This window comes from Chiloscyllium plagiosum, chromosome 22, assembly GCF_004010195.1.
Source record: "Chiloscyllium plagiosum isolate BGI_BamShark_2017 chromosome 22, ASM401019v2, whole genome shotgun sequence".
NCBI lineage: Eukaryota > Metazoa > Chordata > Chondrichthyes > Orectolobiformes > Hemiscylliidae > Chiloscyllium > Chiloscyllium plagiosum.
In genome coordinates, this window is record NC_057731.1 from 6,462,477 (window position 1) to 6,482,182 (window position 19,706).

Below are 19,706 nucleotides of genomic sequence, written 5' to 3' on the forward strand. Positions count from 1 at the left end.
TCAATTTCTTTAGTCATCCAGCATTCCCTATACCTACCAGCCTTCCCTTTCACCCAGACAGGAATATACTTTCTCTGGATTCTCGTTATCACATTTCTGAAGACTTCCCTTGCTTCTAAGACCTTGTGTGCAAATTGGGTAGTAACTTACGGCAGTGAACTCACTTCACAAGTGCTGCATTGGCTGAGAAATACTGTGGGTGTTTTGAAGTAGTGAAGGGAACTCGGTAAATGCAGAACACATTTCCTTCCAGAGTCAGTGCGAAATCTGCAGGATATAAAGTAGTGGATGAGCACTAATCCTTCCGTACCTCTGAGAAAGCTGAGCTGTTTTTGGAAGTTACAACAACAGGGCAAGAGGTTGGCACAGGTTCTAACTGAGGGTGATCGAATCTTGACATGGTCAGCGACAAGCCTGGAGTAGTCAGGCATGCAGAATGTGAGAAATGGGTTGAAGTGCCCAACGTGATCAGTATAACATGAAGTGGTGACCCTGAGCCAGGGCTATCTCAGTGTTAAAATGTCAGAACACGCTCGCTAGGAACAGGAGTCAAATATTTATCGCCTGCAGCCTGCTCTACTATTTAATATAATCATGGCCAAACTTCTACTTTGATGCCATTTTCCCCTTGATGTCTTTAAAATCTAAAAAAAAATCAATCTCTTTCATAAGTGACCAGGCCTCCACAGTCTTCTGTGGTAGTGAATTCCTATCGATTCAGCACTGATCCTTGCGGCACTCCACTGTTCACAGGCCTCCAGTCTGAAATGCAACCCTCCACCACCCTCTGTCTTCTACCTTTGAGCCAGTTCCGTATCCAAATGGCTAGTTCTCCCTGTATTCCATGTGACCTAACCTTGCTAATCAGTTTACCATGAGGAACCTTGTCAAACGCCTTACTGAAGACCATGTAGATCACATCTACCGCTCAGCCCTCATCAATCCGCTTTGTTACTTCTTCAAAAAATTCAATGAAGTTAGTGAGATATGATTTCCCACGCACAAAGTCATGTTGACGATCCCTAATCAGTCTTTGCCTTTCTAAATGTATGTAAATCCTGTCCCTCAGGATTTGCTCCAACAACTTGCCCACCACTGATGTCAGGTTTACCGGTTTGTAGGTCCCTGCCTTTCCTTACCAGCTTTCTTTAACAGTGGCAGCACGTTAGCCAACCTCCAGTCCTCCGGCACCTCACCTACGACTATCGATGATACAAATACCTCCGCAAAGGCCCCAGCAAAGACCTCATTTCCCACAGAGGTCTAGGGTACACCTGATCAGGTCCTGGGGATTTTTCCACCTTTATGCGTTTTAAGACCCCCTCCAGCACCACCACCTCTGTAATTTGGGCATTATCAAGGTATCAGTGTTTATTTCCCCACCTTCCCTATCTTCCATGTCCTTCTCCAGAGTGAACAATACTGTTTAGTATTTCCCCCATCTCCTGTGGTTCTACACATAGGCGGCCTTGCTAATCTTGAAAGAAGTTATAGAACTTACATATTAATGAATCAAAACCTGCAACCCATTCTAAATGATTAATACTTAACAGCAATCTAGGTTTGTTCCAGATATTGCATCAGGTGTATCTGACACTTTGATCAGTTACTATAAATTCTGTGTCCTATGATCCTGCCCCACTAGCTACTTGATAAAGGAGCAGCACTGTGATGTCTGGTGTTTCCAAATAAACCTGTTGGACCATAACCTGTTGATTTTTAACTTTGTCCAGCCCAGTCCAACACCGGCACCTCCACATCATAAATGGCGAGAGGCTGCATTACACTGAATTCTGTGGACATGAATCACAAAAGTTCACATGCAAGTGCTGCCAGTAATTGGGAAGGCAAATGGAATGTGCAGTGGATGCAATATCAAAATGGGAATGTCTTCCTGCAGTATTGCATACAGTTTCGGCCTCTTTTACATAAGGAGAGATGCATTTGCATTGGTCCAGTTCCGAGAAGGTCCGTAAAGCTGATTCCTGAGGGGAAGTGGTTGCTTTATGAGGGAAAGTTGGCATCCTGTGCCTGTCCTCACTGGAATTTTGAAGAATGGGAGGCGATCTAATTGAAACCCATAGTGATTCTGAGGGGAGAAAGTGAGGGCTGCAGATGCTGGAGATCAGAGTTGAAAATGTGTTGCTGGAAAAGCGCAGCAGGCCAGGCAGCATCCAAGGAACAGGAGAATCGACGTTTCGGGCATAAGCCCTTCTTCAGGAAGGGCTTATGCCCGAATTGTCGATTCTCCTGTTCCTTGGATGCTGCCTGACCTGCTGCACTTTTCCAGCAACACATTTTAAGCTCTGATTCTGAGGGGACTTTACAGAGTTGCTGCTGAGACAGTGTTTGCCCTCGAACAAAACAAAGAACTGCAGATGCTGGAAATCTGAAACAAAAAGATAAATTGCTGGAGAAATTCTGCAGGTCTGGCAGCATCTGTGAGAAGAGAGCAGGGTCAGCGTTTCGAGTCCAGTGATCCTTCATCCGTTCTCAGACCTCGCGGCATATATAAATTAAGAAATAAGGGATCTCCCATTAAGTTGGAGATGAGAAGACATTTATTCTCTCAGAGCATCATTTGTCTTTGGAATTCTCTGCCATAGGAAGCAAAGAGGGCCGAATCAATGAATGCATGCAAACCTGAGTGAGAGATCTCTAAGGGAGTCAAGGGTGCTGCTAGAAGATGGAGTTAAAGCCACAGTCCAATCAGTGATGATCTTATTGAATGGTGGAGCAGACTGAATAGGATTATAGGCCTACTTCTTCTATTTCTTAGGACCTTATGCAAATATACTTTCCACCTTTGCTCCTGGTTGAATAGGGCAAACAAATGTGTGATATTTCAAACCAGTTTAACGTTTCAAATCGTGACGTGCTTTGAGCAATTAAAAGGTACCATCGATGTTGTGGAGGCACTGGCAGAGATTTTTAAAAATACCAGCTTTTTCTTACTTCGCCCCTGCAATCTACCCACCCAGTGGCAACAGCTCAGAAAAGAACAATGATTAAGGTGCAAGTCATATTCAAACGTAAAAGACCATTTATCATTACTACCTTGTCTTCAGCAACACTGCAACACTGACTGTCCTGGCAGTTATCCCACAGTTTATAACCTTGATTGTATCTCATGGATTTGTTCCATAAATAGATACATGCTACTGTGTAAAATAAAGCACTCTTTTCATAGGAGGAAATCCGCTGTTTGATTAAATAATGTTTCAAGAGGTTTACAATGTGTGAGGTATTTCCTGTTGCATTATTTCTTGTACAATCGCGCATTACAAGTTCGACATATTTGGGCTTCATTTACAAGATGGAACATCAAGGTGGTTTAGATTTTTATTTCTGGAAGACATGGTGTCCACACCACCATGCTAATAAACCCGTCAATGCTGGGATACCAAATACCAATGGTTCAGGTTATTATAGAACAGAGCTTGATAACTGAGTGTGCACTGATGCAATACTCATCCTCCCTTGCACCACAATGAACTCTCATTCATTGCAAATTGTGAGTCTGTCATGCAGTGTAGATGGGTACAGGAACATGACTCAGCAAAACAAACCTGCTCCTCCAACAAGCTGTGGAGTTAGGAACCTTTGCTAGGTTTGAACAGTAACTACACTTTAAAAATACTTCAGTGATTATGAAGTGCAGTATGACTTAGGATGAATTAGGAATAGGCCATTGGGCCCCTCAAAAAGACTGCTGTGTCATTGAACAAGGTCATGGCTGACCTGATCCCTCCATGTTCCTGCCAACTCACAGTAACCTTTGACCCCTTTTCTTGTCAGGAATCCATCTGCAGTTGCTTTAAAAAAGTTCAAAGATTCCACCACCATTTGAGGAAGGGAGTTCCAAAGCCTTGTGGACCGTCTAGGGAAAAGAAAGTTCCCCTCAGCTCTGTCATAAACCTGAGGCAAAAAGTGTGGCGCTGGAAAAGCACAACAGGTCACAGAGCAGCAGGACAGGTGACATTTCAGGCATAAGCCCATCATCAGCAATATTATACTCAAAGCGTCGCCTCTCCTGCTCCTCGGATGCTGCCTGACCTGTTTTTCCAGCACCACACGTTTTGACTCTGACCTCCAGAATCTGCAGTCCTCACTTCTAACGTCCCTGCAGTGATTTGTAGCTCTAGATTCTGTTGTCAGTGTAGACATCTGTTGTATCCTGTCTTTGTCAAGATCTCTCTTGTATGCGTTGATTGTTGAATCATTTTTCAGTTTCTGTGTTAACGCTTTTAACATTTCTGAAAGTTGTACTTTGTTTTGGCAGGCTAACTGCATTGTTACATGTTGCATGCTAACTGTTTTTCCTGTCAGATTAGTGTGAAGGGTTATGGAACTGGGGCAGATGTGGAATTGAGAACCCAGTCTAATTGTCAGAACCAAATGACCTCCTCCTATTCCAGCATCCGGAGTTTTCATTTATAAGGTGTTGACATGGCGGCATGGTGGCTCAGTGGTTAGCACTGCTGTCTCACAGTCCCAGGGGCGCAGGTTCAATCCCAGCCTCGGGTGACTGCCTGGATGGAGTTTACACATTCTCCCCGTATCTGCATGGGTTCCCTCCAGGTGCTCTGGTTTCCTCCCACAATCCAAGGACGTGCAGTTTAGGTGAATTGGCCATGCTACGTTGCCCGTAGTGTTCAGGAATGTGTGGGTTAGGTGCATTAGTCAGGGGTAAATGTAGACTAATAGGGTAGGGGTAATGGGTCTGGGTGGGTTGCTGTTCGGAGGGTTGGTGTGGACCTGTTGGGCCAAATGGCCTGTTTCACACTGTAGGCATTCTATGATTCTGACCCATCTCATAAAACTGCACAGAGGCTGAGTCCTGTCACCAAATCATGCTTTATTTTCTTCCAGCAAGCTCAGAGGCAGTCCACAACAGAGGAAATGCTAATCTCTGGGTTATATTGCTCAGCAAAGGCTTTCCTAATTGTCCAGGTTAATAACCCCAATCAAGAACCTCATAGTTTATGAGGTGAACCCAGTCCCATTCTCTCTACCTTCTAATCTTCAACAGGTACAAGCTTAGCCTGTCCAATCTTTCCTTATAAAATGACCATGCCTTTCTGAATATCCGTCTAGCTAACCTTTTCTGATTAAAACTGGAAGCAACGCTTCACACGTGGCCTCATATTGCCCTCTATAAATGAAGCATAACATCGCTACTTTGGTGGTCAGTTCCCCTCACAATAAGCCATAATATTTTATCAGCTTTCCTAATTACTTGTTGTATCTGTATGATAATCTTTTGCAATTAATGCAGTCAGACACCTTGATCATTCTGCATCTCACAGCTCTGCAATCTCACGCCATTTAGATAATATTTTTAAAAAATTTCTTCCAGCCAAAAATGGGCAATTTCACATTTTTCCACATTGTACCCCCTTTGCCAGATGTTTGCTCTGCCCTGACACGGCACAGCTGTCCCACCTTGACCCCAAACTTAGTGGGGCCCCTGGAACTCCACGCCCTGTGTTTTAGGCCCAGGTGGTGCCCTTCCAAATCCCATCTCAAACCTTGGGACCTCGGCTGGCCTCAGAGCTGATTTCTGTGACTCTCCACCGGTTATGTTTTGGTAACTGACAATAATCATTTCTCCCAACTCCCTATTGGCGAGCCAATCTTTTATCCATGTCAACATGTAGCCCCTATACCAAGAGCTTTTGTATTATACAATAAACTTTGATTCGGCACATTTTCAAATACCTTGTGGAAATGTAAGTGCAATGCAGTCACTCACTCCTCTTTGTCCATAGCCCATGTCGCTTCCTCAGAGAATTTGAATAAATTGGTTAAGCATGCTTTCCCTTTCACAAAACCATGTGGACTCTGCCTGATTATCTTGACCCGCCCAGCTATGTAGATCTTTTATCTTACTCTGTCATAGACATCTATTCTCCAACTAGAAGGTAATGCATTCAGGTACTGCACAGGACTATCGAATAACATTCACGTAAAAAATTAAGTACTTATAAATGTGAAATATTGAATTCACCTCACCTTCCTGGATATTTTGGTCTTAGAGTTGGTGCAACACAGATTCAACAAAATGAAACTCGATCTCAGGCTCACGATGAAGTCAGTTTTGCATATACTCAACTTGCATGCTCCCTAGATGAGCAGGTGATCTCTACGGTGTTTAAGGGTAATTAAAGGAGTTGATAGGGTAGATAGTGGAAAACCGTTTCCTCATGGGAGGAGAATGACCAGAATAAAGAGACCCCACCTTAGAATGAGTAAGGATATTCCAGGATGATGTCAGGAAGCAAGACTTCACAGAGGAGACACTGGAAATCTGGGACTCTGTTTTCTAAGAGTATAGTCCATGCTGGAGAAGATTGCCAATTTCAACCCTGTGTTTATGTCTTAGTGCGAGGCATGTGTATTCAGAGTTACAGAACCAAGGTTGTGTAGATAAAGTTAAGATCAACCATGATCTCCAAAATGAAGGATCAGACGATTTCAGACTGAGATAAGGAAGATTTCTTTGATTAACAACTAATAAGTCTTTGGAATCCTCTACTCCAGAGTACCGTGGATCCAAGACAGAGATCAATCAATAGGTATTAAAGATATCAATGTATATGAGGATAGTGAGAGAAAATGATATTGAGTCATAGAGATGTACAGCGTGGAAACAGACCCTTTGGACCAACTCATCCATGCCAACCAGATTTTCTGAACTGAACTAGTCTCATTTGCCAGCACCTGGCCCGTAACCCTCCTAACCCTTCCGATTCATATACCCATCCAGATGCCTTCTAAATGTTGTAATTGTACCAGCCTCCACCACTTCCTCTGGTAGCTCATTCCATACACGTACCACCCTCTGTATGAAACAGTTGCCCCACAGGTCCCTTTTAAATCTTTCTCTTCTCACCTTAAACCTATGCTGTCTAGTTTTGGACTCCCCCACCCCAGGATCTAGTTAAGAGATGGTGGAAAAGGTTCAGTAGGCCTGTGGATTTGGATACCTCTTGGTGTAACTCGATTTCTTGTTACTTTACAGAATGGGTTGAATGCTCTTCACCTTGCTTCCAAGGAAGGTCACATCGGGGTCGTTTCTGAACTGATCCAGCTCGGTGCGAACGTTGACGCAGCGACCAAGGTAAGAGTTTGACCCAGAGGCTGATCAGTAACACTGTTTGCTTTGTTAAGAAAGGATTGATCTGTAGATTGCACCAACAGGTTCTCAAAATCTTTGCCATGGCAACAGGTGGAAAACTGTGAAGGCCTCAATGGAGCGCTTCCTGAGGTCATGTGAGCAGTCAAGGCCTGTGATTAAGTCATTATTACACATTTATTTAGAATGTGTGTAACACAGAATCTCATTGGATATGGAAATTGATGCAGAGTCAAATGAGTAACTCAGGTTCTCAATGAAGACTTCAGGAGTGGCATCACATAAGTGAACAGGGCTTGGCGGATTTGGGCTATAGTAAAGTGGTGTTCAGAAGTGAAGGTAAAAATGAGGTGGTTGGGGAGGATTGTTATGACACTGAACACAGGAGTGAGCTAAACTGAAACTCTGCCCACTCTCATATATAACACACCCACTGTGTGGGCACTGAGCAGTTCAGAGTCTCAACAATATCCCCTGACCATTCAACCACACCTCTAACCCAAACCTCACCTACTTGCTGCCTTATCCATGTACCGCCACCCACCTGGCACCTTGCCCACCTGTACCCATTCAACTGTCGACTCTACTCCCTTGTCACTCCACTCATGTTCTACCTCACTCACCTACCTACCCCCTCATTATGACCTGCTGCCTTACCCATCCTACCTAGTTACCACCTTAGCTCACCTGCTACACATCCTAGAACCCAACTACCCCTTCTGTAACATTCACGTTTGAGCTTTCGATTCACTTAATGGCAGCTAGTGCTGTATGAAGACACGTCCTGCTTCCGCCCCCAACTGTTGGAGCTCTCCAGGGGAACACTTTCCCAGATTTCTGGTAAAGCCCGATTCAGGAGAACCAGGAAAGATTAGGCAGCAGTGTTGAGCCAGGAGAACATCGAAGAGGAGTGGCGATCTGACAATGATTGTGGCTTTGTGCAAAATCCAGGCCAATGAGTGTACAGCATGGAATCAGGCCATTCAGGCTAATGCAAGTCCTCTTCACTTAACCCTATCAGCAATCCTTCAGCCTGATGGACGTGTCTCGGTTTCCTTTAAAAATACACGTTACTTGTCTCACCTTCAAGTTTCATATTTTTGCTACTCTTTGTGTAACATATTTCCTCTTGAATTTCTAATGGTTTGTCAGTGACCACCCTGTGTTAATGACCCCTAGTCTTTGAATTCCCTGCAAGTGGAAATGTTCTTTCCTTCTCAAACTCCTTCTTCATTTTAAAGACATCCATCTGGCCACCCTTCAGCGCTGTCTCTTGTCTGCAGGAAAATAAACCCAGCCAGTTCAGACTTCCCTTACAACTGCTGTTTGTTATAAACACTGTTTGCACCTTCTGCAATGCCTCTCTTATTCTCAACCAGTAAGGTTGGAAAGTCTGAAGGGTGGCACGGTGGTTAGCACTGCTGCCTCACAGCACCAGACGCCCGGGTTCAATTCCACCCTCAGGCAGCACACAATGTGGAGTTTGCACATTCTCCCTGTGTCTGCGTTGGTTTCCTTTGGGCATTTCAGTTTCCTCCCACAGTCCAAAGATGTGAAGTTTAGACGGATTGGCCATGCTAAATTGCCCATAGTGTCCAGGAATGTGTGGGTTAGACATGGGAAATGCAGGGTGACAGGGATAGGTTAGGAGGGTGGATCTTCGGAGGGTCGGTATTGACTTGATGGGCCAAATGGCCTGCTTCCACATTGTAGGGATTCTATGACTGTCCACAGGAATGAGGGAACAGGTAATCAATTTCTAATGAAGGTTTATTTTGGTGTGAATTCATTGTATAAACATGGGAGCTCATTAATCAGTGGAGTGTGAGTTTTATGGAGTATAGTTAATGAATAAAGCTCTCACTAAACTGTGGACTTGGACTCTGGTTCAAAACAGTTAAAAACACAATCTTTTCGTGTGTCACATTTGTAATAGAAGGTGGCTTCCTCAAAATGTAAAGTTTCCAAGTTTCAAGCCCTGCTTTCCAAAAATGAGCATTATGACCAATGAAGTTACAATGCAGGTCTGCGTTACGTCTTTACCAAAGAGAAAGCAAGGAATGGCCTTTGCACGTTTCTGACTGTAGGAAAGCAGGATAAGGAGCAATATTCTTTTCAAGCTGGAGTCTGATGATCTGAATGCAGATGAGGATTCGGGCAAATTTTTCGTGAATAAAATTGAACAAAAAGCTGATTTATTGACTGCTCGGATTTTGACAAATTTGAAAATACTATGGGAGAGTGCACAACGGATATCAATAGGTTATATGCAAGATTGCAGAAATTCCCCAATTTGTGCTGGCATTTAAGTGAATGGATGGTGCTTCAGTAGCACATATGGACAAAATTCTGGGCTTGACATGAGTTAAATTTGGAGATGGACTGTTCTGAGGAGAGTATTCTTTTTCAGCGCTGCTTATAGCATTAACAATCTCTCGATATGGGTGCAGGCAGAAGGAGTACTGCAACTAATGGAAATAAGGGCAGAAATACTAATGATAACGTTGAGAAGCAAAGAAAACTTGGGTTTGACAATAAGGGGTGGCACAGTGGCTCAGTGGTTAGCACTGCTGCCTCACAGCACCAAGGACCTGGGTACAATTCCACCCTCAGGCGACTGTGTGGAGTCTGCACATTCTCCCCGTGTCTGCGTGGGTTGCCTTCGGATGCTCCAGTTTCCTCCCACAGTCCAAAGATGTGCAAGTTAGGGGGATTGGCCATGGGAAGTGCAGGGTTGTGGTGGGTCTGGGTTGAATGCTGTTCAGAGGGTTGGCATGGACTTCGAGTCATAGAGTCCCAGAAACAGCCCAAGCCATCCATGCCGACCAGGTATCCTGAATCCGTGTAGTTCCATTTGCCAGCACTTGGCCCATACCTCTCTGAACCTTTCCTATTCATATACCCATCCAGATGCCTCTTAAATGTGGCAATTGTACCAGCCTCCACCACTTCCTCTGGCAGCTCATTCCATAAACGCACTTACCTCTGTGTGAAAAGTTGCCCTTTAGGTCCCTTTTATATCTTTCCCCTCTCACCCTGAACCTATGCCCTCTAGTTCTGGACTCTCCCACCCCAGGGAAAAGACTTTGTCTATTTATCCTATCCATGCCCTTCATGATTTTATAAACCTCTATAAGGTCACCCCTCAGCCTCCGACGCTCCAGGGAAAACAGCCCCAGCCTGTTCAGCCTCTCCCAATAGCTCAAGCCCTCCAACCCTGGCAACATCCTTGTAAATCTTTTCTGATCCGTTTCAAGTTTCACAACATCCTTCCAATAGAAAGGAGACCAGAATTGCACGCAATATTCCAAAACTGGCCTAACCAATGTCCTGTACAGCCGCGCCATGACCTCACAACTCCTATACTCAACTGTCTGACCAAAAAAGGAAAGCATACTAAACACCTTCTTCACGATCCTATCTACCTGAGATACCACTTTCAAGGAACTATGAACCTGCACTCCAAGGTCTCTTTGTTCAGCAACACTTCCCAGGACCTTAGCATTAAGTGTATAAGACCTGCCCTGATTTGCCTTTCCAAAATGCAGCACCTTGCATTTATCTAAATTGAACGCCATCTGCCACTCCTCAGCGCTTTGGCCCATCTGATTAAGATCCCATTGTAATCTGAGGTAACCTTCTTCGCTGTCCACTATGCCTCCAACAATAGTGTCATCTGCAAACTTAGTAACTATATCTCTTTATAGAACCATAGAATCCCTACAGTGTGGAAACAGGCCCTTTGGCCCAATAAGTGCACACCAACTCTCCGAAGAGTATCCCACTCAGACCCATTACTCTACCCTATTAGTCAAGATTTCCCCTGACTATTGCACCTAACCTACACATCGCTGGACGCTCTGAGCAATTAAGCATGGCTAATTCACCTAACCTGCACATCGCTGGACTATGGGAGGAAACCGGAGCACCTGGAGGAAACCCACACAGACACGGGGAGAATGTGCAAACTCCACACAGACAGTTGCCCGAGGCTGGAATTGAACCCAGGTCATTGGTGCTGTGAAGCAGCAGTGCTAACCACTGAGCCACTGTGCTGCCCCAAATGTGGGGGAAATTTATAAATGGGAGTGTCAGAGATTCTATATAAAAAAAGGGAAAAAAACTAAACAGGGGTGTAACAGGTCCAGGCAGCGGGCTGTGGAGGGTGTCGTTAGGACCGACTGCCTGCCCCTCTTCCGCGGTTACGTTAGGGCCCGGGTGTCCTTGGAGAAGGAGCACGCAGTGTCCACCAACACCCTGGAGTTGTTCAGGGAGAGGTGGGCACCGCAGGGAGTGGAGTGTATTATTTCCCCCTCCAACTCTATTTTGATTTAACCCCTGCCCTCCCCTTGATTTTTTTGATCACGCAGCATTGCCCTCACGCATCAACCATCCCAACACACACAAACGAAGCTGTATCAGAATACTTTTCCAACGAGCTACCACACACTGCAGCACAGACGAACTTCGGAAAACAGAGGAGAACCACCTATACAAAGTATTCAAGAAGAACGGATACTCAAATAATACAGTCCGCAGATTCCTCAAGAACAAACCACGACAAGCAGACCAAACACAGCCAGAAACCCTAACCACTTTACCATACATCAAAGAAGTTTCAGAAATGACAGCCAGACTACTAAGACTCCTCGGAATCCTAGTAGCACACAAATCCACCAACACTCTCAAACAAACACTAACAAACTTAAAAGACCCAGTACAACCCATCGACAAAACCAACGTCATCTACAAAATTCCATGCAAGGACTGCCACAAACACTACGTAGGACAAACAGGAAGAAAGTTAGCCACCAGGATACACAAACACCAGCTAGCCACAAAAAGACACGACCCTCGCTCCCTCGTAGCCCTACACATCGATGAAAAAAAACACCATTTCGACTGGGACAACACATCTATCCTGGGACAGGCTAAGCAAAGACAGGCCTGGCACTCCAACCACAACGCCATAAACAAACACATAGATCTAGATGCTATCTATCAACCCATCAGAAAACAAACAGGAAATGACATCACCACAAACCCAGGAACCCCATCCAGGAGAAAGATATAAATAGAAAGCAGGAAGCAACAGCTTTGCTTCACTTGGAGGTCGCCACTGATGATGTTACCTAGCCAGGTAATGCAACGTCTGGATATCAAACCTACAGCTCAGTGAGCAAACCTACACCCTAAACCTCAACCTGAGCTACAAACCTTCACAAACCTTGCAAAAGTATTGCCCTTTGTCAAGAAGGGCATTGCTTGTCACTGGCCACTCTGGTGTTTCCTTTCTTCCTGGTAGTCGAATATAAATAAAGATTTACACACTTGTTACTCTTCACTGTGTCTGACACCTGCACACACACGACATGGGTACTGGGGAAAAGTAAGCACTACTGCTGTTAGATGGTAGTGTGGGGACATACAAATAAAAGAGGAGAATCAGAGGTTCTGTTCTCTCTGGAGCTGGTTCTGAGGGAGCTGGGTCAGTGTGAGATACTTTCCACGTGTGAAAAACATAAACAGGTGTGTCAGAGGTTCTGTTCACACTTGGAGCCAGCTCTGTGCTAGCTGGGTTAGTGTATGATGGGCCAAATGGCCTGTTTCCACACTGTAGGGATTCTATGATTTGATGAATAAGAAACTCAACCACACAAACGCTCAGAGCATGGTCAACTGGTGTTTCAGTTGCAATTCTAAGTACCACAATGCCATGTACTGTCCCAAACCATATAATGGAAGATTCAGAGGAAGAAGGTGGAGGTGCAGATCAAAGGGAGGGAATTGTCTTGGTCACAAGCTGTATCAGCTTAGTGATGAATGTATTAATGACAAAGTCTTTCAGTTGTGGACATTGGATGCACATCCAAAATGTGTGCTAAAATGCCACCTAGTTTTAACGAGCAGATCAAATGAATTTGAGAGTTTTGCCATTTTAAGATTTGGACATGACAACACAATAAGGTCTTTGAAAAGAGTAGTTATTCCATCATTTTAACAGCATTGTGGTGTCCAGCGAAATAACCATGTTATTAAGTAGAAAACGCAAGTGAAACTGGACATAGAAAACGACAAAGCTACTGCGTTTGGAAAGTCTGTGAACTTGCAATTTCTATAATCGAGATGCAATTGATTTCTGTTAATAGAACACAACTTTGCCACTAATGGAATAAAAGAAGTGTTATTGACATCAGCGGCTAGCTATTTAGAGGATGCAAGGTCAATTGTGTTAAAATTACACAGGCAATTATTAAGTAGAAAACGCAAGTGAAACTGGACATAGATTTTTTTTTAGATTAGATTACAGTGTGGAAACAGGCCCTTCGGCCCAACAAGTCCACACCGACCCGCCGAAGCGAAACTCACCCATACCCCTACATTAACCCCTTACCTAACACTACGGGCAATTTAGTATGGCCAATTCACCTGACCCTGCACATCTTTGGACTGTGGGAGGAAACCGGAGGAAACCCACGCAGACACGGGGAGAACGTGCAAACTCCACACAGTCAGTCGCCTGAGGCGGGAATTGAACCCGGGTCTCTGGCGCTGTGAAGCAGCAGTGCTAACCACTGTGCCACCGTGCCGCCCATAACACACTTAAAAGACCAAGTACAACCCATGGACAAAGCCAACGTCATCTACAAAATTCCATGCAAGGACTGCCACAAACACTATGTAGGACAAACAGGAAGAAAGTTAGCCACCAGGATACACAAACACCAGCTTGGCACACATAGAAAACGACAAACCTACTGCGTTTGGAATGTCTGTGAACTTGCAATTTCTATCATCGAGATGCAATTGATTTCTGTTAATAGAACACAACTTTGCCACTAATGGAATAAAAGAAGTGTTATTGACATCAGCGGCTAGCTATTTAGAAGATGCAAGGTCAATTGTGTTAAAATTACACAGGCAATTTGCCCATCCATTCTCTAAAAGATTAAACGTTTCATTAACAGATACAGGAATAAGGTTTGGGAAGTATGATTAGTTCATTGAAGAGCTAAAGCATAGATGTGAGGAATGTTAAAGGTCACCATGACCCATAGAACTACGGTAAGAATGGTTGAGCGAGAGGTTTCAACAAGGTAGGCTGTGGATTTAAAGATGGACAATTTAAAAAAAAGTTTCATTATTTAGAAATTCGACTTTTATTTCTTGAACCTAAATTCTTAAGGCAAGTTGTGAGCATCTGAGAGTCTGACACTGGTCCCTGTGAATATTCCTGTCCTCTTAATGCCATTCTGAGCACCAGCCTTAAAACCTGTACTCTCCATTTTCAGTTTTGTGGTCAGCTTGCTATCATTCTGCTCCCTGCCCTTTGAATCCAAGCACTCTGACCTTAGTCATGAGTTTACTATGATGTGAAGGTGGACAGAGTTAAAAATCACACAATACCAGATTACTATGCAGTACATCATTGTAGCTCTTTTAAAAATCCGAGTGCATGACACGTAATGTACCACCCTTATCTATTTTTTCGGGTCACTTAAAAAAAATTCAATAAAGTTGATGTCTTTTGAAATTTGTGCTGACTATTCAATATTTTGTTCTGATCCTGGATGATTTTCTACTCAGTTATCTTTCCTGTCATTCACTACCTGACCTATAATTCCCTGAAGCTTTTAAGATTGAGATGACTGGATTTAAGTAAAGGAATCCAGGAGTTTGGAGTCACTATTTCGGTTGACCTTGATGCCATTGAATGGTATATTATGGTTCAAAGGGTTGAAGGAGCCTTTAGTGTTCTAATGTTCTGATACATGTTGAATGATTCATTTCTTGTTGAAGTCACATTCTATTTTGCTAGAGCCGAAATGAGCTGTTCCAACAGCAACTTGATATGAATCCGTCTTAAGTTTCCACTCTAAGGACCTACCATTCATTCATTGATAGATGAAGTAGGAGAGGCTGTGAACATTTGTATCTTTCTGCTGTATTGTCTTTCTGTGTGACCCTCTGCTTTGATGAAACTGCTCGTCTCCTGACTGCCATAACGGTGTAACCAAGACCCCTGTCAGGCAACTGACCAGCCCGCTAGCTCCCCCTGCTGACTTGGTCTCTCCCTGTCCTGTTGCTAATATTCTGACAGATATGGGGGACTGACATGAAGAGAGATTGACTCGGTTAGTATTGTTTTCACTGGAGTTCAGACAAATGAGGGGGGGGGGTATCTCATAGAGACTCATAAAATTCTACATTTCTATGACTCTATCAGTAGATAGGGTATATGCAGAGAGGATGTTCCTGATTGTGAGTGCATTCAGAATCAGGGGTCATAGTCTGAGGATTCGAGGTGGAACATTTAGGACACAGATGAGGAGACATTGCTTCACCCAAAGAGTGGGTGAGCCTGTGGAATTCATTACCACAGGAAGTAGTTGATGCCAAAACAATGAATGTATTCAAGAGGTGGTGAGGTATTGCACTTGGGGCGAATGGAATCAAAGGTCATGGGGAGAAAACAGGATGGGGCTATTGAGTTGGACGATCAGCCATGATTGTGATGAAAGGGGGAGCAGGCTTGAAGGGCCGAATGGCCTCCTCCAGCTGCTGTCTTCTATGTTTCTATCATTACTGCATCTGGACTGATAGACTGAAGGTTCTGCATTTGCATAGACAGAAGAGCTAGTGTTAAATTCAAACAAACCTACACAGAGAGATACAATGCAGCTACTGGTTTTTAATCATGGAAACAAGTCATGTTTGGATCAGCTTTGATTAGCCTCTTATAAACCCTCAAGAGTTTATTTTTGGCCTGTAGAACTCTTGAAATCTCCTGTAAAGCATGCCTGTTTTAGCATGTGTTTGAATTAATCTGGTCTTTTAACTGAACCATATTAATATTCACTTGCTGGATGGCTGGTTAGCAATGCAGAGTAAAACCGACAGCGTGAGTTCAATTCCAGCATCGCCTGAGGTCACCAGGAAGGACTCTCCTTCTAAACCTCTCCCCACAGCTGACACGTGGTGACCCTCAGGTTGAACTGTCACCAGTCCTCTCTCCCTCTGTCTCTAATGAGAGGACAGGACTGTGATCCAGCAGGAACTATGGTGACTTTACCTTTGATGAATGCTGCAAAGTTCACCCAAAGTCAAGCTGACTTATAAAATCAAAAACAGAAATTGCTGGAAAACCTCAGCAATTCTGGCAACACTGGTGGAGAGAAATCAGTCTTAATATTTTGGATCCAGTGACTCTTCCCAGAACTGATGGCACTAGGAAAATGTTGGTTTTTAAGCAGCAGATGGTGGGGGTAGAGAGTAACTGATAGGTGGAGATAGAGCCCAAAGTGAGAGAAGAACAGTTGGACAGACAAAAGAGTCAATAACAATCAGTCTAGGAGAATGAATAGCTGTTAATGGGGGCTGTTAGTGGCTAACATTGAGTTGTGTGTGATAGCAGGTCATGTGATAACCCGTGATAACACAGCCTGGTTTGTGTGTGTTGGGGTTAGGGACACGGGAGAGCTCAAGCCCTAAAACTGTTGAACTCGATATTTAGCCCAGAACGCTACAGAGTTCCCAAGTGGGAAATGAGGTGCTGAGTTTCGCTGGAGCACTGCAGCAAGCCTGAGACAGTGATGTTGGCCAGGGAACAGGGTGGTGCATTGAACTATGACTGACCGACAAACTGACTTATAAAATTATTGACTTAGTAAGAGGAGCGCAAGAATTGCAAAACAATGTAAAAGCAAGTTCCATTTGATTTGCCTTCAGTTATCCTGCTTCTCTCAGGAAATGATATTGGAGTTGTTACATAGTCATAGGCTCATTGATAGTGATTAATCCTCACTACAGAGCCAGGCATCAATTCGTTTGGAAAGGTTCTCCATTGATAAAGACCATTCGCATCACTGCCATCACCCTCAGGATGGTAATATTTGATGGGATGAGGAGATGTGAACTTCTTCACCCACTTTCTGCTGTTAGGGTTGTAGACTGAAGCAAAGGATTTCTCATGTTTGGTTTATAGAGAGTACACCAGAGATTTCCAGCAGATGTTTCATTGGTCATACCTTGTATTTGAGCTAGGCGAAAGTGACTACTGCAGGTGCTGGAGGTTAGAGTCAAGAGTGTGGTGCTGGAAAAGCACAGCAGGTCAGGCAGCATCCGAGGAGTAGGAGAATCAACATTGATGGTACTGAGCTGGAAGGTTGGAACGAAGGTAAAGGTGGGGGGAGGGGAAATGAGGAAACCGGTGAAGTCCACATTGATGCCCTGGGGTTGGAGGGTCCCAAGATGGAAGATGAGGTGTTCTTCCTCTAGGCATCGGGTGGTGAGGGAGTGGCGATGGCAGCCCAGGGTCTTTGAGCTGCCAGTCTTGCAGTTGCCTTGCAGACGTTCTTAACTGTGCTTGCACTTGGCCATGCCCTGTTAAACCCTAACACTTCCACTTGTGCCTTTCAGAAAGGAAATACTGCTCTCCATATCGCATCCCTCGCTGGACAAGCTGAAGTTGTACACGTTCTTGTAACAAATGGAGCGAACATTAATGCCCAATCCCAGGTAAGATTCAACTGTAAGACCTGCTGCCTATCACTGTAAATGTCTATGTTTAATACAGATATGTTATAATGAATATTGAAGGCTCATATACTTACACAATAAACAAAATGTTGGAGTTACAATCTTACAGTGAATGCTGGAATCTGTATTGGGAATTTGGACTATCCTTCCCTGCTATCTTATGTCCATAGATGTAAAGTCTTTAGCTGGGACTGTGCAGGACTTCAGCACGTGCTCCATGTGTTGACAATGCTGGTCTAAGGTTTTCCAGAGCGTGCTTGTTTTGCTGAGCTCGAGCACTGTTTAGTGTCAAGAAGGGAGGTGCAGTCATAAAGCGAGCCTCCAGTGTGTATTTCACATATGCTCAATCGGGAAGACAGACTGAATCTACAAACCTTATCATTATTCACAAGGGACAATATCAGGAATGGATTGTCAATTATTTGAGAGAAGACACGGTGGCTCAGTGGTTAGCACTGCGGCCTCACAGTGCCAGGCACCCGGATTCGATTCCAGCCTCGGGCGTCTGTGAGTGTGGAGTTTGCACGTTCTACCTGTGTCTGTGAGGGTTTCCTCCGGATGTTCCGGTTTCCTCCCACAGCCCACAGATGTGCAATTTTGGTGAATTGGCCATGTTAAATTTCCTATAGTGGTCAATTTAGTGGACTATAGTTCATCAGTGGGTCTTTGGATTATGTGCAATGTAATTGAAATGTGGATTGCTATATTTAAAATAGGGGCTAGACAAACTCAGAAACAACGCAGTTGAGATGAGGACCAGACAAATTTCTGGCCTGAACAGCTGGTCCTTTTTTGAGGTATTTTAGGTGTTGGAGGTGATTTCCTCGAATTCCAGGAGCAGCAATTACTGTTTTATATGCTGTTGCATTGTTTTGGAACTTTGGAGAAATAAAAAGTCAAAACAGCAGCAATTTTAAAAGGGAGAGGAACAGACAAAGGCAGCACATGGTGAGGTCAGTGCAGGAGAGAGACAGAGAAAGAAACTGACAGAGCAGTGAACCTACACAGTTACTGCCTTTGCTGTTTGAATTCATGTACCGCTGGACATCGGAGTGCGTCTGGGAAAATTAACAGTGAAATTCACTACTGATCTTGGAGGAATCTGTTTGGGAGAGGTCACAGCACAGAGACAGAAGTGAATATTTAAGCGTGTCCACATGCTTAAAGTCTGCAGTAGTGAGTATATGTTTCTTGATTATATGTTTTATTGAGATATGTCTCTTGATGAAACTTAAGAAATAAGCCATAAGTATTAATTTAACCTGGAGCAGTATTTTGTACAGGAATAAGATGGTGCTATTTGTAGATTGGGAAGGAGCAAAAATGGCCCTTAGTAGAGTGATATGCTCTTCTTGTCAGATGGGGGAGTTTAGGGAGAGTTTACGGGTTACTGGGGATTATATCTGCAATAAATGCCGTTAGTTGTGAATCCTATCAGATTGAATGGATCGGTTGGAGAGAGGAATTTACAAGAGCAAGGGGATGGCAGTTATAGGAAGGGGGAAAAGTCACAGATACAGTCACATAGATGGGTTAACTCCTGGAAAAGTAAGAGAGGTAGGCAGCCAGTGCAGGAGTCTTCTGTGGCTATCCCCATTTCAAACAGGTATGGTGTTTTGGAAAATGTAGGGGATGCTGGATTCTCAGGGAAATGTAGCACAAACAGCCAAGTTTCTGGTATTGAGACTGGCTGTAATGTAATGAGGGGTATGTCCGGTTCTGAGAGATCAAATGTGTTAGGGGATTCTCAAGTCCGAGGAACAGACAATCGTTTCTGTGGCCAGCAGCGAAAAAACAGAATGGCGTGTTGCTTCCCTGGTGCCAGGATCAAGGATGTCTCAGAGAGGGTGCAGAATGTTCTCACGGGGGAGAAGGTCATTGTCCACATTGGAACCAACGACATAGGAAGGGAAAAGGTTGAGACTCTGAAGGGAGATTACAGAGAGTTAGGCAGAAATTTGAAAAGGAGGTCCTCGAGAGTAGTAATATCTGGATTACTCCCAGTGCTACGAGCTAGTGAGGGCAGGAA

The 19,706-nt window shown here is 44.2% G+C and overlaps 1 protein-coding gene across 6 annotated transcripts in view; it reads left to right on the forward strand.

Moving 5' to 3' along the window:
- Window positions 1–19,706, forward strand: part of ank3b (ankyrin 3b) — a 737,210-nt gene that overhangs the window by 492,190 nt on the left and 225,314 nt on the right. For all 6 annotated transcript variants that reach the window (XM_043712330.1, XM_043712329.1, XM_043712328.1 and 3 more), the window contains exons 3-4: window positions 7,025–7,123; window positions 17,558–17,656. In XM_043712330.1, the coding sequence (XP_043568265.1) occupies window positions 7,025–7,123; window positions 17,558–17,656 (198 nt within the window). The remainder of the gene's footprint in view (window positions 1–7,024; window positions 7,124–17,557; window positions 17,657–19,706) is intronic.